Below are 23,594 nucleotides of genomic sequence, written 5' to 3' on the forward strand. Positions count from 1 at the left end.
GTTCTAAAGCACCTCTGTTAAATGCAGACCTCGTCTCTGTTGTACTTGAATCTCTACTGGGAAAGGAAGAGCACTTTTCTACTTACATCTGGTACCTAACAAGTCCTTTTTGGTGTAGAATTTTCATGTGTTACTAGAAGAAAAGAAAGTTAACACTGGGCATCACTATTGCAGTTATCTTTAATCTGCCATAATCACCAACAGAGCACTCCTCCTGCGGAATATTCATTGCTCTAAACAGAAAGGTGTAAGCCTCTATTGATAAACAAAACCCAGCGAAACAAAGAAAAGATAGACACTGAAATTTCCAAAGTTGAGAAAAACAGATATGATTTAACAGTATGTTCTATTAAACCCACGTTAAATATAAGGCCATAATTAAATCAGAAATATATTATTCTTATGATCAGATAAATTTTGCCCAGGAAAGATATGAAAAAGCCCGTCTTACTTTCCACTCCTGAACAATGATACTCACATACAAATGAATACAATCATGGTATGATAACATCCATCTTTACTGAAAACCTACTAAGAACAAGGCAGTAAGTCAAGAACATTATATGCATAATCCTAATATTCAATCCAACTTACAAAGTAGGCATTAGCATCCTCATTTTGTAGATGAGATGACCAAAGCTCACAGGGCTACAGTAACTCCTCTAAGGCCACTAATTAAATAATTTGCTAACCAAAAGAGCATATATCAAGCAAGTGCTAAAACTCAAGAGTTAAGTCTAGCTTGCAGAGTCAGCTTATTCCATTATGCCACAGTACACTGAAAAGAGAATTTTTAACAGGATTCCTAGTAATAAGCTTTAGTTTTCAGTGATAGGAGAACAAAGGACATATCGTCCTATCGTTCAGGTGGTAGAATCTTAGTGGCAGGAATAATGGCCACTAACATTTACACAGTACATATTTATATAGTTATACAGTTATATGCCAAATATTGCACAAAGGGCCTTCCACGCAGTATCTCATTTAATTTGTACAACAATCTCATGGGCAAGGTATTACTGTTTTTTATTTAACAAATGAGAAAACCAAAGAGCAGAGTTGGGGTTAAGGTCAAGATCACATGAAAGTTAAACCCAGTTTTTTCAGAGACCAATGCTCATATTCTTCAACTTAAAAAAAAAAAAAGTGGTATAATATACATAAAATTTACCATCCTAACCATTTTTCTACTGGGTCAGTAGTGTTAAGTATACTCACATTGTTGTGCACCCTCTTTAACTTTTTTAATTGGAAAATTTCACATGAATACAAACATAGGCAGGATAGTATAATGAACTTCCATTTTACCTACTAACCCAGCTCCAATAATTATCAACTCAGGACCAGTATTGTTTCTTTATACTCACTCACTTCCTCCCCTCAAGTGCCATTTTGAAGCAACTTCCAGACATATCTTTCAGCCATTAGTATATTAGTAGGTATCTCCAAAAGATACAGATTCTTCTTTTAAAACTATAACCATAAGGCCATTCTCACACATAAAAAGTTATTAGTAATCTCTGAAAATTATCAAATATCCAGCCAGTCCTCAACCTTCTAATTAGGCAAAAAAAAAAAAAAAAAAAAAAAAGAAAAAGGTTTTTGTTCTTTTTTTAATGACAGTTTGTTAGAATGAGGAGCCAAATAAAGTCTTTATGTCACAACTGGACTTTATTAAAGGGTGTTTCTGTCTCCTTTCTCATTGTAATTTATTAGTTGAATAAACCAGGTCATTTGTCCTATGCGGTGTCCTGCAATCTGGATTTTGGTGGTGGTGTTTCTTATTTCTCTGTTCTGGATATTTCCAGTAAATTGGTAGATGAATCTAGAGACCTGATCAGATTAGTTTTTTTGTTTTGTTTTGTTTTTGTGGTTTTGTTTTTGGTTTTAAAAGCAAGACTACTTCCTGAATGATGGTGTGTTCTACATCAGGAGGCACATAACGTCTGGTTGTCTCTTTCTGTAAGTCAGCAGCCACTCGTGTTCACTGCTTGGCTCACTAATTTATTAAGGTTTGCAAAACGGTGATATTCTCATTGTATCATTCCCTTTTCAGTAATCAGCTATAGTATTTCTCTAAAGAGGAGCTTTCCTACATCTATTATTTTGTTACCATCTTACATGAAAGGCAGCATATATTCTTTGTTCCTGTTAGTGGAAATCTGGTTGCTAGTGATGCTCAATGCTGTGTTACTGGGCTGGTCACTGCTTCTGAGTTCAAAGAACAGATGCAGAATGACTAGACATGAGCTACAGGAACTGAAAAACAAAAACCCGAGTTCGTACAGAGACTTCCTATTCAACTGAGATCAAAGAGTTTCTACTCAATCTCTTCTATTTTACATCTATATACATATACTGCTCCCATGCCAAGAATCCAGGTTCCCAAGGCAACGGGGAAAACAAAATTAGAACACTGTACAATTACTTGCTTTATCTCACATTATAAACACATGCCTTGAAATAACAATACCAAGGTTGCTACACAAATATAATTAATAAAAACAGTTTCTTTTTTTTTTTCAGTTGTGTCTTCAAGCCTACCAGGGATGAAGAGTCACTTGGATGTTTGGTTATTCCACCCACTGGATATATATTTGTCTACTTATTTCAATTTATTTAAATTTCAGAGACTGCTCACAAATATTCAGTCCAACTCTACTGAAGGAACTTTTTTTAAACTTAAGAATTATTTACATAGTTGTTAAGTTAAATTTGAAAAATCAGAATTCCTCAAAGTCTAGGTTTATCACTCCATCACTTTCATTCTGTTCTTTCACTCTCCTTATAAGGTAACTATTAAAATTAAAAAAAAGTTTATCTTTCCATTGTTTTTTCAAACATAAATATAAATGGATATCAATAGCTTATCCTGAGAATTATATGGTAACATACAGAGTTTCATACAGAAATATTTTTCATTCATTTTTATGGCTGGATTATACTCTATTGTGTGAATGTATCAAAGTTCATTCAAAGCTCTTATTGATGGAGTTAAAGACTGAAGATCAATTTGTCTGATTTCAAAGCTCTCACATATAATTTTATGTTACATTTATATGTATCTAAGTCTTTTATGTAAGCAGTCCTTCCATATGTGGTCTACTTTATTTGCTTTCTTTTTATATTTTATTTTAGTATTCAGGAAGTCTGTAGTTTTGTTCTAATAGTTACCTTTATGTGAATAACTTTACATAATTCCTGTCTTCTTATTTTTTGTCATTTTCTATTGGCTTGCTACTGTAAACAATACTAAATTAGCTAATTACCTCTTCTTCCTCCCACTCCTCTCCCAGCAGCTGATCTGAAGTAATATTTTTAACTCCCAGTTAACTGTTAGGCAATCAGCAAGTTTACTCCACTTCTCACATGTTCTCCCCACTTCCCCCTCCATATTTGAATAGTTGTGATATATCTGCATTGGCAGAGACACAGCCTTTAAATACTACACTACACTCTCTCCTTTATGAATGTCATTTGATGTTAGTTCCACAAGCAAAAATAGATAATGCTCATCACCAGTCTCTGTGTTTGTGCTTCTCTAGTCATCATGGTTGCCTGAAGTTCTTTCTCTAGTACAGGCGTTGGCAAACTATGAACTATGGGCCAAATGAGATTTGTGGCCTGTTTTAATATGGCTTTTGAGCTAAGAATGGTTTTTTTTCACATTTTTACAGGGTTGTAAACAAAACAAAACAAAACACTCCGAAGAAATGCAATAAAGACAGCATGTAGCTACAAAGTCTAAGATTTTTACCATTTGGCTCTTTATAGAAAATCTTTGCTGACCACTCCACTCCACTAGAGCCCTCAGGAAAGGAACAATGTTCTCAGAGGCCCTAGATTTCATAAGATTGCATCTCTCCTACTTGCAAGTCAGTTTGGTGGGATAGAAAATCCTTGGCTTACATTTATTTTCCTTGAGTATCTTAAAAATGTTATTCCATTTTTATTGTGGCATAAAACACTGCCAAAAAGTCTGCTGACAATTTTATTTTCTTCCCTTAAAAGTGACCTGGTCTTTTTGCCTGAGTACCCCTCAAATTTTTTTCTCTTTATCTTTGTAACTCTGCAATTTCACTAGAATATGTGTTGGTATTTGCTGTCCTGGGTTGATTTCCCAAGGCATATGGTATATGCGTTTTCAACACATAGTTTCAAGTCTTTTTTCTTCATAATTTTAGGAAAGTTTCCTTAAAGTACAGCTTTTAGCCTTTTTTTTTCTTTTTGAGAGATTCCCATTTTCTGAGTTGGATTTTTGCCTATAGTATTTAGTCATTTTCTCAAACCCTTGTTATTTCTTTTATTTCTTTTTGCTTTCAAGATTTCCTCCTTTTCATCTTCTATTTTTCTTAAGGCATTATCTATTTAATTTACTAAATACTTTACCTTTGTGTATAATCTACATCTCTGAAATGACTTTTCATTCCTAATTTTATTTCTAAATAAAATTTAACCATTTCAGTTTTTGTAATTCTGATTTATGTTGTTCTGTTATATCTTGTATCATTTTCTTAGCTTCTCTTAGTTGTTGGAAAAGTTACTGAGTAGTTTTCATCTATTTGGTCGGTTCATATGCTTTCATTGTCAATATAGATATGATGATTCTCCTTATTCTCTTTCATCTTCTATCTTTGCACTGGATTTGACTGTGATTTTTCTCTTTTGCTCATTTTTACTAAAGTTTTCCTGACACTTCTGAGTATGGAGGGTGGGTTCAAGACTTGAGAGCGACCTTTTCTTTGTCTATGTGAAGTGTTCAGAAATACGGCCATGTACTTCCCGGGATCTCTAGGCTCTCTTCTCCAACCTTACACTTACCTCAACTTTCTTTTTTCTTTGCTTATTGTCCCTGACCTCCTTCCTCTGGGGGCCCTATTTCCAGCAATGGATGGGGCTTGGTCCCGAAAGAGAGCTTTAGCTATTTAGTTTTAAGAGTTGATGGGGCCCAGCGGCTAGAACCCCAGCAGATCTTACAGCGGACCCCTACCAGTTTCAGGCACTTTTCTCAAACTGGTCTGTGTTCTTTCCAATGAACCCCTTTTGGCTACTTCTCAGCTCCCTTGGGTGTCTTAGTACTGCCCTTCAGCTCCTCTTGCACAGATACTGCAAGGATCTGAGCAGTCTGTACCCACCCTCTTGTATTTTGGGTTTTATGTGGCTACTCTGTCACCTAGTTTTGTTGTAGATGTTGTATTTGTCGATGCATTCTATTTGTTGTTTTCATGGAGGAAATCTGAAAAAACGAAAAACCTATGAGGCTGGGTCCATCTTCCAAGAATTCTCTTCACAAAGCTTATAGTTCTATTATTTAAAAATTTTTTAAAAATTTTCATGGAGGTACTGGGAATCGAACCTAGGACATCATGCATGCTAGGCATGTGCCCTACCACTGAGCTATACCTACCCCTTCCAAAGCTTATACTCCTAACAACTATACATACTGACTCTTAAAGGCCCTTCCATTCTGTAAGACTCATAAAAACCACTCAAAATTTCTATGATGCTTTCTCGGAGGAGCCTTTTATTTGTAGCATTCTATCAAAAAATTAGCTGATATTTATATTATCTCTGAATATGTACATCACTCTGCGATATCTACTAATGTCTGTCTCAAATCCTTAAAGAAAGGATCTGCATCTTCGTTCCGTATTTCCTATTGAGCCTCTTCACACACCCGGGCCCACTACTGTTGTATCACTCCAGGGCACACCATGCACTGCATTCCAGGAGATGTTTCAGGGGGCATGGTTCACACACAGAATGAGAGTGGAGTCTCCTGTAACTGTGCACTGCAGCAATACAAACCCCTTTCTATATATCCAGGGTATCTTCATAGAACTAATAGAACCAGAGACAATGTTAAAGAAATCACACACACACAAATCTACTTTAAGATACAATTTAAGGCAAGGAAATCAAGGGTCAGAATTGCAAAATAAGTTACCCAAGCCCACAGAAAGTAAAGGTGAAAAAACAGAACACAGGTCTTCTCATTTTCAGGCAGTTGCTCTATCCAAAACTTTTCTGGATCAGTCCTCAATAAGCATTTGTTCAAAATGATTATAAATATGGTCCAGATAATCTCCTTCCCAGCCACAATACCCATCAGGGCTCACGGAGGCTCTTGTCTCAAGCCCTCTCACCCCATTTCATTTTCCTACAACACACTGCCTCTAGAGAGCCACACGACTCACTGCTTCTCCTCCTTTAGGTTTTGCTCAAATGTCACTTCTCACCGAGGCATACTTTCCACTGACCACCCATTACACTGCTATCTTCCCATCGCTAGCCCTCCCAATCCCTTTATTCTTCTTTACTTCTAACGTCTCATTCATTTGTTCATTCATTAGTCCCTGCATACAATCACTATCCATCTCTCCTCATTAGAATGTAGGCTTCTTGAGAGCAGGGATTTTTATCGCCATTCATGTCTTCACAGGGCAGAGAAAAGTACCTGAGAAGACATAGTTGCTCACTACTTGCTGGATGAAAAAAAAAATAAGGAATTTCAAGTACCATATGGAGTTTTTTTAAATACACGTACTACTCTTTTATAACTGGTATTACTGTTAGCCTGGATAATATTAGTAATTCACATTAGCGTCACAATGGGTATGGGAAATTTAGGGCTTGGAATTGGTTAGTGAGCTAAAGCACTACTAACAATGAAACAGAAGTTACTCTTACCCTAATTTGAATTTATTGACTAGTATGATACAACTTCCTAAGAGAGTTAATACCTGATTATTTAAGGCACAGTGCTTTTTAGGTTTAGAATATGACCTAAAAAGGATGTCATTAATTCAGTCACTAAATTGATCAATCAGCATTGTAGATTAAAAGACAAGAAGACACTTTTCAGAGCAACACAATATTCTCATGACTTCAGTCAAAACACAAATTCGAGATCATAGAAGATACCAGGTGAGAGATTAGACTCAAATTCGTGAAAATAATTAACCATGCCTGCTCTATTTATATGTCAACTATCCAAAAACAACTACTTTGTTGTGTTAACAAATCAAGAAAACCAATACACTCCAATTATGGACTAACCTTTAGCAACTGTCAAAGCACAAATTAACTTGTGTTCTGCTTCCCAAAGTATACCACTTCTCGTAACTGAGGTCCTCAAATTCACATTTATGAATAAGAAACAATTTAGGCTTAACTTTATCTGGCGTTAATTGAATCTTCTGATAACACCTGAAGCCTAGATAAACTCTGATGCTTTCATGTTCATTTCTGCATTTATAAGGTAATCCCCAAATATTCCTTTAATAATTCTTAAGAATTTTTCAGAAAGCCATGAAATTTCCAGGAAAACAGGCAGAGCTGAATTCTCAAATACAATTTGTTTTCAGAAATTAAATCCACTATGGAAAGAGCTGAATTTCCACTCATACAATGAGTAAGATTACTAGTTTTTGGGGGTCTTATTTGGAGAAACTATAATAAAGTGCCATTTATAAAATATTTGCAGCTTTGACTATAATCAACTGTAATAATAAGATACCAGCTCAAAAAAATTCTTTTCATTTAAACCTCTTTTGTAATACTGCTTTTTAATAACCCTCATAATAGCCGAATTAAAGGACCCCAACAGAAATCATTCATCCCACATAAAACAAACATTGCCTTTTCTTCTTAGCTTTGTTTTACAAGCTACATTATTTCCAGATGACGCTTGAGGGGACTATGGTTTCAAGAATTAGATGCTTAAATAGACAGCTGCTTTCTATTTGCCATGTAAATCAAGGATATATCAAAGAAAATTCCAAATAGTAGACTTCTTTTCTTCCTATTAAGAACTATGAACTCAGGCAGAAAAGGAGAAAGAGAGGGGGCCGGAAAAATCAAAATTTGAGCAAACAAAATTAAAATAATGATTTCTTATTAAAAAAGCAAGTCTGAAGAATCTTAGGAAAAGATGATTTTGTATTATCTCTGTTCAGCAGCAGGTAAAAATATTTTCACTACAATAGGAAGGGGAGGAAGGGGAAAGACAGAAACCGTGATCACCGGTTTTTACAAATTTATCACATATTGCTACTGAATTTAATATGCATAGGTTAGTTTTTCTATATTCTTTAAACTTCACTTAGAAATAATTAATCATTGCCGGATTTCAATGCAAACACATCCTATTTCCTTTTATAAAGCAGAGAAAGGAACATAAAAGTTATTTAAGTATTTTAAATTATAATTTAAAAAAATCTTCTAAAATATTCTACCATACTCCATAAGAAGGGAAAAGACAAACTGCCTCTGTAGGAATAGAGAAAGGGCAATAGTATCTCCCCCAACTCAGGTGTGCTTTTTAAGAATGGAGGAATTTATTTTTCTTTTAAACAAGAGGGGATTCTTGTCCTTAGAAGCATTCTCGGAACATTTCTGGAACTCCTAGTTCAGAAATGCATACAAAGCCAAGTCATAACACAAACAAGAAAATCGGTCCGATTATGTTAAAGTCAGGACTGGTTTTAAACTAGAGAAAAAAACTGACAGGGATGGGGTGAGGAGCTTGCTCACTTGCTACAGGCTTCGTTTATTTGATTTTTAAAATCAGTTGTTCTAAAGAAGAAATTGTTTCCATGTTATGTAAGTGTGAGATTCTCTACTCCAGGGTTTAAATCCGACAGACTAATCAGTAAGTGAGAGTCTCATCAAGAACTAACAGTGTGAAATACAAAGAGTCGTACGTATGTGAATTTTTGTATTTAGTTCCTTGTATGTGTGTGTGAAGAGAAGCCTTTTGACACTAGCTCAATATTGTACAAAACAAATGGCTGAAGATAGTTTTCAATATCACCCAATCCATCAACTATTTCAGTCAAATGACTCTGAGATCTGAATTAAAAAGTAAACACTGATAAGGAATCTTCAAACCAGAATGACTTAAAATGAAAAGGGGGAAAAATGGAAAAATTTCTGAATCTAGATTTTCTTGTCATATGGAATTAGGTCAGAATACCCCATAATACATTTCTGAAGAAATTAAATGTCTAAAAGCAGATATAAAACTTATAAACAAGAGCTTAAAGATTATTATAAGAGCTATCAATTAAAAAGGTATCAAATGACATAATGCAGAATGAGCAAAATGTTAGGGTTCCATATAGAATGTTAATGATAAGCAATGATGATCAAAATAAATTTCAAACACACAACTTTTGCTCTTTTGGAACTTACAACTTAAGACAGCAAACTGTTAGATCAAGTGGAGGTTGAACAACCTGTTCTACTTATATTGAACTAAAAGAAAAATGCTACAACTAATGTTTGAACATGCATCAATTCTGACATAAAAATCATGCAAAAATCAATGAGAAAAATGATCAAACTAAATTATAAGTCACACAGATATGAGGTAGGTCTAAGACTCTTTTTTAGTGTTAGACACCTAACAGAGCATCATCCTTATCAATTAATTGGTTAATATTTAGTCAATTTTTCCAGCCTAGGATACAAAAGACTTCATGTCTTCAAACTTCAGTCTTACTGAGAAGCGCATAAAAGAAATAATTATAGAATATGAGACAGCGTATATTTAAATGTTCTTTCTGTGTATTTGTGTGTGTAATAGTTCATATACACCATTGGTTCTCAAAACCCATTCATATTCTTAAAAGTCAATGATGCTCTCAAAAAGCTATTTTTATGTGAATTACATGTATTGGTATTTACCACATTAGAAATTAAAACCAAGAAAAATTAAAACATGAGAACATACAAGTACGCATTCTATTAACTGTCAGATTAACATTATTACTCATCACGTAGCCTTTGGACAACTCTGTTGTATTGTCCTGAGAGAATGAAAGTGAAAATGAGACTCTGAGAACCCCTGAAGAGTGTGTGTGTGTGTGTGTGTGTTGTCAATAGCATTAGAGTAGTCTTCCCTTATTGGCAGGGGATACTTTTCAAGAACCCCAGCGAACACCTGAAACCACAGGTAGCACCAACCCTAAATACAGCTGAACTTTGAACAACACAGGTTTGAACTGTGCAGGTCCACTTACATGTGGATTTTTTTCCTAATAAATATACAGCTGGCCCTCCACATTCTGTGGTTTTACTTCTGTGGATTTAACCAATTTTGGATTGAAATTTCCATCTGTGGTTGGGTGAATTCAAGGATCTGAAATCTGAGGATGTGGAGGGCTGACTGGACTATACCATTTTATACAAGGGACATGAGCATCCTTAGATTTTGAAATAGGTGGGGGCACCGAATACCGAAACCGAGGGAACTGTATACTATGTTTTTTCCTATAGCTACATACCTATGATAAAAGTTTAATTCAAAAATTGGACACAGTAAAAGAATATCTGAATTACCAGCGTGATGCACTACTTTTGTGCTTTGGGTCATTTAGTAAAATAAGCATTACTTGAACACAAGCACTGTGATATAACGACGGTCCATCTGATGACAACTGAGATAGCGACCAAGTGACTAAAGGTCGGAATGTGCCAAAAGGATGATTCACGTCTCAGGCGGGATGGAACTGGATGTTAAGAGATTTCATCATGCTACTCTAAAGGCGTGAAATTTAAAATTATGAATTATTTATTTCTGGAATTCTCCATTCAATATTTCTGGACTGCGGGTGACCATGGTAAATGAAACCATGGAAAGCAAAACCATGGACGTGGAGGGAAGACTGCACTGGCTTAGCAAGTTGATGATAAACTCTTAGTTACTATTTATACTTTCGCTGATTTTTCTGATCTGGCTCCTTACTCTTTTTGGCCAGGGTATTTTTGACTTGTGCCTTTGCATTTACATTTGGGATGAGATGGGAAAGTCTATCCCTTGAAAAGGTTTCAAAAGGTTTCAAAAGTTATTTGATGATCATGGGGCAACATAACTTGGTTCCTTACGATTCCACCTATGATTCCTCTCATCTCAACCAGCTGCTAAGATAACTGTTAGAAAGTAGGGAAACAAAACTTACATTATACTGTGACAGTACTGATAATTAAAAGTCACGGTTATATTTAAAAAGCAAGTATAACTCATTTACTATTTTTGCTTCATTTTATATATTCAGATTCTATGTTATATGACCAAAGTTGTTCTAGAAATTTATTCTTATCTAAAAATTGTTGAAAGGTTCTTCTTTAACAATTTTCTCCTGGCCTTTTTAGTCACTGAATTAAATTTTATGAAACCCTATATAGACACCAGAGCTCAGTCAATTGAACCTCACCAGCTTTCCTAGATACCTTTATCACTCTCTGACCAGCTATCACTGTAGTATGTAGTGGGGATTCTCTCTCCCCACAGAGAACTTGAGTGCAATTTTCGTTTTATTTTCCCGGAAGCAGCCAGGGCATTTCCTCATTATCTAAAGTTGGTTGAAATCTTCAGGTTTCCCCTGAGATGTTCAGATAAACATGGCTGTACTAAAGTACTAAGACTAATGTTTTTGTAACTTGTTATTTGCTTTGTATGTTGTTACTCAACTGACTGGTGAATTATTCAGTATAATGAGAATAAACATTTTCTTAATAAACTCAAATCTCTAGGTAGACTGAAGTACTCTATGTACTACAATGAGAAGAAAAACATCCTTATTTTTAAGCACTTATCCAAACTCTTTACTAATATATTTCTTTCAATCTTAGTGTAGAAAGTATACATCAGGGTAACCACTGCTGCATTAAAAGCCTTTCATATTCCTTTTCCATCTTTTACAAACAAGTGGTCTAAAGCTTTAGTCTAGGACACAGAATTTTAGGTGGTTGTTGGCAAAGACACTTAACAAGTAACATATCTGGGGAAGAAAAAAGAAGAAACATATTTTATTTTCCCAGTTAATGACCAACTTAAAACAGAATGACAATGAGAACATGGTTTCAGATGTTAACTCACTTATACATAGTTTGTTGAGCAATGGGAATGATGGATAAAAACATCAGTTATACCCAAAGAAAAACATACTGCAGCACTGACTTGTAAGGTTGCTACTGTTTTCTTTAATCACCTATCAGATCAGTGATTGGGGTGATTCAGTTACCACTACTACTGAATTCATGTTACTCACTCTTTTTACTTAACTCTGAGGAAAGGCACCAAAATTCAAGTTCATAAATCCATTTGGAAAATCTGTGATTTGCAAAGTCTCATACACACAAATGTGAAAATAAGGACTGTCAATGACAGATTCCAAATAGAATTTTCCTTATATTACTAGGAATCAGATGACTTAAGAAATTCACTTTTACTTAGTGAAAATTTCATCCAAGAAGAAAACAGTAAGTCAATGACTCTTAAAACTGTACCATTCAATAGTAGCATCTGTCCATTACGAGTTCAACTTGTCCTTTCATTGCATAATCAACTACAAGTTTGCTAAATACTGTTAAATATGACACATTTTCTCCAAGAAATACCAATTTTCTGGCCTCTGATTAAAGGAGAATACTGCAACCTCAGTTCTATATACATTCAACATATTTTCGTGGAATTAAACAGGAATACTATATAAATCAATAACTATATAAAAATGACAAAACATTTAAAGATGAACAAAATTCAAGTTCTTAATAAACATAATCCCCATTGCCACTTTGGCCCCAACTGAGGTTTTTCAAGGAACAATTAGAATTGTTTTCTTAAACTGAAAACCTCCCCACTAAAATCTGGAACAAGACAAGGATGTCCACTCTCACCACTTCAATTCAACACAGTCTTGGAAGTCCTAGCCACAGCAATCAGGTAAGAAAAAGAAATAAAAGGGATTCAAATTGGAAAAGAAGAGGTAAAACTGTCACTATATGTGGACAACATGATACTGTATATAGAAAACCCCAAAAGCTCCACAAAAAAACTACTAGAGCTAATAAAATAATTCAGCAAGCTAGCAGGATACAATATTAACATACAAAATTCAGTTGCATTTCTTCACACTAACAATGCATCAACAGGAAAAGAAAGTAAAGAAGCAATCCTTCTTAAAATTGCATCCAAAACAATAAAATACTTAGGAATAAATCTGATCAAGGAGGTGAAAGACTTATACATGGAGAACTACAAAACACTGATTAGGAAATTAAAGAAGACTTAAAGAAATGGAAAGATTTCCCATGCTCTTGGATTGGAAGAATCAATATTGTTAAAACGGCCATACTGCTGAAGGCATTCTACAGATTTAATACGATCCCTATCAAATTACCCAGGGCAGTTTTTTACAGAACTGGAACAAATGATCCTAAGATTTATATGGAATCGCCAAAGACCCAGAATTGCCAAAGGAAAATTGAAGAAAAAGAATGGAGCTGGAGGAATAACTCTCCTAGACTTCAGACAATACTACAGAGCTACAATAATCAAAACAGTGTGGTACTGGCATAAAAACAGACATATGGATCAATGGAACAGAATAGAGAGTCCAGAAATAAACCCACAGACTTATGGTCAATTAATCTTCGACAAAGGAGGCAAGAATATACAATGGAGAAGAGATAGTCTCTTCAGCAAGTGGTGTTGGGGAAAACTGGACAGCAGCATGTAAGTCAATGAAGTGAGAACACTCCCTCACTCCATACACAAAAATAAACTCAAAATGGCTTATAGACTTAAATATAAGGCAAGATACGATAAATCTCCTAGAAGAAAATACAGGCCAAACATTCTCTGACATAAACCTTAGCAACGTTCTCCTAGGGAAGTCTACCCAGGCAATGGAAATAAGAGCAAAAATAAACAAATGGGACCTAATTAAACTCATAAGCTTTTGCATAGCAAAAGAAACCATAAGCAAAACAAAATGACAACCTACAGAATGTGAGAAAATATTTGCAAATGATGCAACAGACAAAGGCTTAATTTCCAGAATAGATAAATAGCTCATACAACTTAATAACAAAAAACTAAACTAACCCAATCCAAAAATAGGCAGAGGACCTAAACAAGCAATTCTCCAATGAAGACATACAAATGGCCAATAGACATATGGAAAGTGCTCAATATCATTAATTATCAAAGAAATGCAAATCAAAACTACAATGAGGCATCTCTTCACACCAGTCAGGATGGCCATCATTCAAAAGTCCATAAAGGATAAATGCTGGAGAGGCTGTGGAGAAACGGGAACCCTCCTACACTGCTGGTGGGAATGTAGTCTGGTGCAGCCATTATGGAAAACAGTATGGAGATTCCTCAAAAAACTAAAAAAAAAGACTTACCATATGATCCAGCAATCCCACTTCTGGGTATATATCCAGAGGGAACTCTAATGCAAAAAGATACATGCACCCCAATATTCATAGCAGCACTATATACAATAACCAAGACATGGAAACAACCTCAATGTTCATCAACAGATGACTGGATAAAGAAATATGGTATATTTATACAATGGAATACTACTCTGCCATAAAAAGAAAAAGAATAAAATAATGCCATCTGCAGCAACATGGATGGCCCTAGAGACTGTCATTCTAAGTGAAGTAAGCCAGAAAGAGAAAAGAAAAATACCATATGATATCGTTCATATGTGTAATCTTAAAAAAAAAAAAAAAAGGACACTACAAACTCATCTACAAAACAAAAACAGAGTTGCAGACTTCATAAATAATCTTATGGTTACCGGGGAAAGGGGGCGGGAAGGGATAAATCTGGGAGTTTGAGATTTACAAATGTTAAAAAATAGATTAAAAAAAAAGTTTCTTCCGTATAGCACAGGGAACTACCTGTTCAATATCTTGTAGTAACCTTTAATAAAAAAATATGAAAATGAATATATGTATGTATATGCATGACTGGGACATTGCGCTGTACACCAGAAATTGACACACTGTAATTGACGGTACTTCAACAAAAAGAAAAAAAAGAATTGTTTCCTTATAACAAGTCATGACAAGGATAGAATTAAGTGAGTTATAATGCTCATTTGAAAAAAAATGTTGAGAATATTCAACCAGCAGGAAATCTTAAAAGATACTGTTTGTTTTTTTTTATTTTGGTAAAAGAGAAGTACTTGGGAATTTTAAACTGAATACCTTAATGGGATGACAGATCATAACATCTCTCACATACACACTAAATAAATAAATAAAAGAGAAGAAAAACAGCTCCGGTCAGGCTGTGGCTGCAGACAGCGATCTCTGTTTATCAGCGTCTGATATCCGGACTGGGTGCTGTTCCCACAGTCTCATATCAGCACAACCATTTAAAATGAAACAAACCACAGCAGGAAACAAGCAAAACAACTCTCCGGCTGTCTGGTACACATCACCACATCAAACTCAGAATATAAAAATTCTCTCACAGAGTGTCTAAACATCAACCCACCTCGTTGTCTGGGGACTCAGGGAGGGGGTCCTTATTAGAGCTGGATGAACCACCTCTGTGGTTCATGACATGACATTTTTTTAGCATCCTCATCTAAGGCACGTTCCAAAATATAAGAAGTGTTCACAGATAGTGGCACTATCCTAAAGGAACTCATAACATGTTCTCCTTATTATTATTATATAATGCTCATCCCTGTGCTGTGGCCATTCTATTCCATCATCATCCTCTGAGGTCAAGGGGCAATAAGCTCTTCATCTTTAAAGCTGATGGAACAAATGCAACAGGCTACTGCTGTTTTCTGCTGACCATGGCAGACAAGACCAGAGCAGCATACTGACCTAGCACAGCCCATTACATTCTCTCTCCCAGGAACCGAGAATTAGGACTCTGATCAGTCAGCAAAGAGAGAGACTGGGCCTATAGAAATTAGCAGCAGAGTAAGAAGCAAAAAGAAGCAGATAACAGAAACTAAATGCCCCAGAAAGATGGGTTATTTTAAATGAATCCAACAGCTTTTCGATTTCAAGTTCCTGTTCTCTGAAACCCAGATGTACATCTTGCCCTTGAATTCAGTGAGAAAACTTTGCACACCTCGTATAAAATCTCCCCCTGTGTTTCTTTGTTAATTAGTTTGAGTGGTTTCTTGACTAAGGTAATAAGATTCCTAATTATTAACAATCATTGATTTAGGGTTGACTTCAACTGCTTGTTAATCATCATTAAATTCTTCCCTTGATGTAGATGTCACTCCTTTACTTACCTGTCACAGGTTTCTTGGGGGCCAAGATCACAGTCAGATCTTGGGAAAGGAGGGTATTGTTATTTTTCAATTTAGCAATGAAAGGAAACATTTTTATTGACAGAGTAAGGTAACTACTTACATAATCTGGTAGAGGAACATCACTGGAACTCAGCGAACCTCTCAAGGACTGTGTGGCTTGTTCCAGAACTTTGTTGTGTTTTTTAGACAGCAAGGAAAACAAACTGAAAAAAACAAACAAAAACCCCAATTACATTACAAGAATTAAGTGTCTCCTTTTCTAGGTTTTATCTGGAATTATACAGTTCCACAGAATGCCAATTACTCTAAAAACTACTTGTAAATGATTCTTTTTTTTCATGCTTGTGTTAATAGCAGGATTAACAATACTCTTGATGTAACAAAAAATGAAGTGAGGAGAATGTTTAAATTATAAGGGTTCTAAAAACAAAAATTTGATCGCTTAAAATTATATTTCAAATGCAGAAGAAATTTTCAGAAGATTACTATCATGGAAAGAACATTGGGCAGAGATTTAGAAAACCTGGGACATGAACTGACTCTATTGGTAACTCATAGTGTAATAACCTTTCACTCGAGCTTGCTGTATCTCTGTTTTCTCATCTTTCAAATAGGTGCATTGATTAGATTATTTCTCTAGTATACAGTCATATAGAGTCTATGGTTCCATATTGTAGCTTTATATTCTTATTTCTCAAAAAGGATGGCTTTAAATAAATATAAGATTTTTGCTTCTGGCCATAATACATTAACTGGTACTGAACAACCCTGTTGTGTAAACAACTAAAAAATTGGACAAAATATATGAAATAACTGTTTTCAGATGTTGACTAACATATGAATGCAGGATTATGATCCTTAAAATAAAAGTGATCCACGTGGGCCCCCAAATAGTGCGTTTCTGCCTCAAAGAACATTCTAGACTGTGGTTCAGAAAACTGGGACCCAAACAGCACACAGGAATATTGTGCTGTGCTGAGAAGACAGAGACATGAATTTGGGGTTTCTGTGGCAGCTAGAATTTGCAGGGCAGATTATCAGACTGGAGAGAATTGCAAGAGGGAGGTCCAAAAAACCTGTCCAAGGGTCATCTTGAGTGTTTGGCTAAATACTAAGCTGTACTGTGCAAAGACAGACCCTACAGGGCATGGCAGTGAAACACCATCCAGGAGCCACAAACTGAACAGAGATTTTAGCAGTCACAAAAAGCTGGAGGGATGCTGAAATTCTAACCAGTGAGAATGGATAAAACTCATTGAACATGAACACTCTGCTGAATTCTCAGAAAGGCCATGCTGAAGAGGGCTATTCTAATCCAGAGTAAAAGATGCACTATTATAGACCAAAATGAGCAACTGTCAAAGAACAAAACAAATTTACATTAAATGTAAACAGCCTAAACACTCTAGTTAAATGACAGAGATTGTCAGACTGAATAAAAAAGCCAAACTCAATACCATGCTATTTTACAAGAACCACACTTGTAAATTTAAAGATACAGATAACAGTAAAATGGTGCAAAAGACTCACTGTATAAACACTAGTCATAAGAAAGCTGGAGTGGCTATATTAACATTAGACAAAGTAGGCTTAAGGATAAGAATATTATTACTAGAGATGAGAGAGATTCTATAGTAATGAAAGGGCTAATTCACCAAGAAGCTATAGCTATCCTAAATGTTTATGTGCCTAATAATAGAGCTTCAAATATACGTAATTATATGATCCTAATATTAAATCGACTATATCTAATGAATAAAGAATTCCTCTTCGGGTTAGATGACTGCTTAAAGATAAAGACAATTCTGATTCCATGTATTTTTCCAAAAAAATATGACCTGTAGTATCTTTTTAATGCCCCAAACATTATTCAAGTATTTCTTAGTGATACCTTCCTAAATAGAAAATTGATTTGAATATCAATCCAGGAAAATTCATAATTACTTCAGATGGTTTAAATGGGCTAATCCCTGAAAACAAGTATTTCATTAAATTTAACATTATCAAGGAAAAATTCCTTAAACATTTATTGGCAATGCTGGATGTGTACAAAGTAAATGTAACAGAGGGAAGAATATTCTCTAAATCTATACTCAAATACAGCAGGCAGAAAAAAAAAGTGAAATAATTACTGAGTGAATAAACGTGAAATCATATGATACTGATCAAGCATATGTTTATAAGAGAGATTTCTTTGAAATGGAATAGTACAGCAAAGTTTCACGAAGGGGTTAGACTTTATATAAAGTCTTGGGGGAAAAGATTTGTGCAAGAGAAAAGAGAAGACAGTTCCAAACAGAAGGCAAAGCATGGAGGTGAGATATGGGACAGTGAGGAGAATGGAGTGGAAAGTGCTATGTAGAGAAGTAGGAAAAAGACTCAGTTGTAAGAGAATGTGCATTTTTTTCAATCACTTTATTTTTCTGTACTGGAGGGTTAGTTTTGTTTTGCTTTTTTTCTTTTTTAAGGTTAAAAGGAAACATTGCACTTTCTCCTCACGTCCATTCCCATGACCCATTAGTAACTAATGTTAGCAGTTTATTGTCTGTGAGTCCAGAAATACCACATGCATCAAGGCAAGTATATAAATGAATACTGGACATATACATCCAAGTTTTTGATTCCACAAAATAGGTACTGTTCTATACTTTGCACTTTTCCCACTTAACAATATATTCCTTGATTCATTCAATAAACACATACTGAGTGCCAGTTACTTGATATCCCAGCATCTGGCTATACCATAATTTAACTAGTCCATTAAAAATGAATCATTGCAATGTGTCCAGTTTTTCTGTATTATAAACAGCACTGCAATGAACAGCCTTGTACATGATTTTTAGCAAACCTGAGGTGAGACTGCCTATGGGATAAATTCCTTGAAGTGAAACTGCTGAGCAAAAAAGAATAACTGAACATAATACTAGACTGCATTAGGGGTATGTATTCTTAATACACAAATTATTTTTCAGGCAATGAAAATTAAAAGATAAAAATATGTTGAGATAGTGTATAAAAGCACAGTCACATGTAAATTCATAAAAGGGGGAAATGAGTAAGATTCTTCTAACTGGCTGTAGCATGCTTTTTGGAATAAATGGAGTTTCAGAAGTTCTTTTGAGACTGAAGGGACTTTGGTGGTTGATTCTTAGGACCAGGCGTGGCAAGACGCAAAGGCATCAACTGGATGCCCAAACGAAAATGGAAGGCAACATATACACCCGGAAGGAGAGAGCTTTTGGTGTTAGTAAGCATTTCGAAACAGGGCAGGTAAAGGAAGACAGCGTACTTTGTTAAATTTACAAAATGCCATTTCTCAGGAGCTCCTTCATGGGTTCAACAAACCTGGGATTCTCTGTCAGTGTCCTAAGGGTACACCTTCAGAGAAGGACAACACAGGTAATCTATGGGAACTTTTATCATCAACTGAAGGCAATTATCAAACGAACCCTAGGTATCAAAGCAAAAAGGATTTGAAACTGTTTCCTTCGGAGAAGAAAGGCTAGTTTGTTTACTTGAAAAGAGAAGATGAACAATCCACCTTCCTCATGAGCAGCAGCAGAAGGCAAAGCAAGGAAGGGGGCTGCAAGTCAAACGTAAGCTCTTTCAGTTGGACAGAACGGGAAATCTCCTACGGGCTCAGTCTGCCTCAGGAAGCTGTGGCCACTGCTCCCAGCTGTTTTTAAGAAAGCTGATGTAAGAACAGATGATTTGAGGTCACTTCCAATTTTCTATCATGAATGAGAAACAGAATTCACACTTAGTCAGGTTGTTATTCTTCAGTCTAATAGGCTTTTTTTCTCAGGCCTTACAGATAGAGTTCCCAAAGTTGGTTTTTATTTTTTTTTAAACACTCTAATTTTGTCTTTCACTTAGCATTTTTAGGGCAAAATGACCTAAATTTATATGAGACATGACTTGCAAATTGCTGAGAAAATTTTGCAAAGCGGCTTAAAGCTTTGCATTCAAAGTACCAGCCCCAGCTTAATGCTAGGGTGACACACATGGTGTTTGCACGGAAGGGGTAATTCTGATTTTAGAAAGAAGTGAAACTGACTTTCAAGTACACTGACATTCACTCAGGATAGAGCTGCCAGAATACCTTTTTAATTTAAATTAGAAAAAGACTAGATTCTCCTGTTTGTACAAGAATGCTCATTACAAATTGGTTTAACGATGAAAAACTGAAAACAACCAAAACGCTGGTCAAGAATACAATGAGTCAATAAACTGTGGGACAGTCCTACAATGACATACTAGGTAGCAATTTACAATCACCTAAACCTACATGAACAATAGGGCTAAATCCTAAAAACAATGTTGTTCTACCAGAAAGGACCCATGCAGGGAATGTGAACAAGGTAGTATTATTTATACAGTTTTTTAAAATGCAAAACAATATTACATATCTTCTGCAGATAAAACATTTGAAGCAATAAAACGTATATGGAAACGATAAAACACCACATCTAGGACAGCCACTGCTCTCTGAGAAAGAAGGGCAGGAAATGGGATCAGGCAGGAAGAAATAAAGAGGCTCAGCTCGCTCCTCTCTCTCAAATGTTCTTTCGGCTACATGCATATATGCATAGGGGACTGCTATCTTACTCTGTTTTTTTTTGGTGTATGCCTGAAATGTTACACATTTTAAAAACTGGAATAAAAATACACTATCCTGAAGAAAACAGAGCCCCTGCCAACAGCTAGCATTTCACAAAAGAAAGAAACGTGTAAATATGCGTGGTGAGTCCAACCTGGAACAGGCTCAGAAAACCACTGGCTGCGGCACAGGGCTGTGGTTTAGGTGCCCAGCTGGTGGCAGGAGATGAGACCAGAATGAGGACAGTTTGAAGACAGACTGTGAAGGGCTACTTACGGTACGTCAGAAGTCCTGGACTTTTCCATATGGAGTAAGAAGCTAGTGGAACATCAGTCTTACAAAATTAGGAAAGGGACGTGGTTCCTTGTCCCCAAGGAACTCATGTCTAACAGGATAAAGGGGAAAAAATGTCTATGATACTGAAATCAGAGGACGCCATGAGTCTGAAGAGAGTGCTGTTGGAGTACAGCTGAAGGCTAGGTACATTTCCCAGAGGAAATCTATCTGGACCGTGGCCTTGAAGGTTAGGGGGTTTGCTTGTTGGGAGAAGTAAATGGGGAGGGTGAGCCACTCTGAAAGGGGGGAAAGTGTACATAAAGGCACAGAGAGACTTCAGGGAAGTACCAACAGCTTATAAGGCCAGAATAGTGCACGTCCACGGGGGTGGAGGGTCAGAGATGGCAAGAGAGGAAGTCAGCAAGACAGGCAGGGGCCTGTTTAAAAAAAAAACAAGAAACAAAAACATGCTAAGAGGTTTGCACTGTCAAGTCATCAAGACAGACAGTAAGTCAAATATTTACCAAGAACCTACTACGCACCAGGCAATGAGCAAGCTGCCTGCCTGGGATACAGCAACAAGTAAAAGCCACAAAACCTCTGTCCTGCCCTCTTCGAGGGGGCAGCCAGGGCAGGGAGGGCATGCCCACACAGAAGTTCTACTGTCAGTGTGGTGACGGAGGAAACACGGAGTGCACTGGGGACCAAGATGAGGGCTGCCCGACTGCACCTGAAGTAGGGACAGGAAACCGTTTCCAGAGAGGATGCTGAGCTGAATCTTAAGGAACAATCAGGAGTTAGCCAAGCAAATCAGGCAATGGTAAAGGTAACGTGGGCAGAGAAAAGAGCATGAGGGTAGGCAAGGAAATCCGAGCACTGCTGGTGCAGGGACGAACACAGCAAGCATATGCACGAAGTGCTAAGTGTACGGAGCACCATGGGGCGGTTGGGGCAGTAGTGGCGACAGTTTATGAATCGCCACTTGTGTCTCACTTAGACCTTGGACTTCATCCTGAAAGCCAGAGGCGTCTCCTGACAGCAGGTCTACAATCCTAGGAGAGACAAAAGCAAAGCTGCTGTTCGGTGCTCAGGTGGGAGGTGTGGAGCGGGAATGTGCAGGAAGGGTGACGGATCATCCTTGTTCATCTCTGTCCTCAGTCTCTCCCTGAGGCTCTCTCATCCCATGGTGGCCACAGGGGCCCTGTCACAGAACCCTGGGCTCCTGAAGACCGCAGCGAGATACACGCACACAACAATTACGCTTGTTTTAGGAAGATTCCTCTGCCCTCCGATGGAAAGGGAAGGACAGACAGGAGTGGGCAAGAGAGCAGGAGTGGAGACAGAAAGCCCCTCTGGGCACCTCTTACACTGCTGAACGTGAGAGGTGAGGGGTCCCGAGCTGAAGTACACGTGAGCTCTCCAGGAGGCAAAACAGACAACACAGAGTGAAAAAAGGGAATCACGAACGACTCTCGGGTTTGGGGAACGTAGTGGCTGGCTGAGACTGGGACTGAACATGCGACTGAACAGGCCTGGGATGTTAGCAGAGCCGAAGAGCAGGGAGAGGGCCCGGGAAGACAGAGGGCTCCTCCTCTAAGGGAAAAGCAGCAGCAGCGGCTGAGGCTCAGCGAGAGCTCGCTGCGTGGCAGACCCTGTTCATCAAGTAATCATGTGAGGTGGGCGCTGCTACCATCCATTCTGTTTTCATTTGAGGATGAAATGGAGGCGGAGAGCGGTTAGGGCACATAGCTACTAAGCGGTGGAGTCCGGAGTCAAATTCAGGCAGACTGGCTCCAAAATCTGTGTTCTGAACCATTCTGGCACGGAACTCAGAGGTGCTCAGGAATAACCTGATGGGGATGGTTGGAAATACCCAGATTCAGAAATACTAATCTGGTGCTCAGGAGAGAGGTGAGACATTTTAGGGTTATCGGCATCAGCTGAAATCATACAAGTACAGGTGATCACCCCAGGATAATGTGTAATATAAGAAAAGAAGGACAGAATTCTGGACAACACCAAGACTGAAAGGGTAGTCGCAGTACAGGCAGCCAGGAAAGGGCACTCAAAGAAAGAGCTCGAAGTAGAATGACAGGAGAAAGACACTCTTCCAGAAGGCAAGAGAATCGTCTTAAGAGGGGAGCAGTCTTCACTGTCAAGAGGTAAAGAAGGATTTAAAAAAAAAAAGAAACAAAGTCATTGGATTTGACTCAAGGAAAGAAACCAACTGTGACCTTACCAAAAACTGCTTTCAGTGGGGAGGAGGAGGAGGCAGACGCTGGACCTCAGCAGCTGAGCAGCACAGGATGTGGGCAAACAGGCGGTGCTGGGGCGGGACAGTTAGAGAACACCCTGGCGGGGAAGGCGGCGCAGGCAGAAGGCCGCTTACTGGGAGGTGGCACGGGGGTCCCTCCCTGAAAACTGCAGACGTTTCCCACAAGAACCCTGCCCTTCCTCACAACTTTTAGTCACCTCTGTCCACGCCCCAGTCCTTCCTCTGACACATTCATACCAGTAGTCACAGGAGAAGTGAGCAGCAACTCAACTCCACAGCAGAACGGGGGCAGGTCAAGGAATTCAGGTACAGAGCTGCTAGTTCAAGGTCAAAGTTACTTGGTGTAGTGAAC

At 37.3% G+C, this 23,594-nt stretch overlaps 1 protein-coding gene across 6 annotated transcripts in view; it reads right to left on the bottom strand.

Annotated features, from left to right (window-relative positions):
* Nucleotides 1-23,594, bottom strand: part of DYM (dymeclin) — a 310,625-nt gene that overhangs the window by 88,796 nt on the left and 198,235 nt on the right. For all 6 annotated transcript variants that reach the window (XM_032470527.1, XM_032470531.1, XM_032470529.1 and 3 more), the window contains one exon: nucleotides 16,192-16,294. In XM_032470527.1, coding sequence (XP_032326418.1) covers nucleotides 16,192-16,294 — 103 coding nt within the window. The remainder of the gene's footprint in view (nucleotides 1-16,191; nucleotides 16,295-23,594) is intronic.

This window comes from Camelus ferus, chromosome 30, assembly GCF_009834535.1.
Source record: "Camelus ferus isolate YT-003-E chromosome 30, BCGSAC_Cfer_1.0, whole genome shotgun sequence".
In the NCBI taxonomy this organism is placed as follows: domain Eukaryota; kingdom Metazoa; phylum Chordata; class Mammalia; order Artiodactyla; family Camelidae; genus Camelus; species Camelus ferus.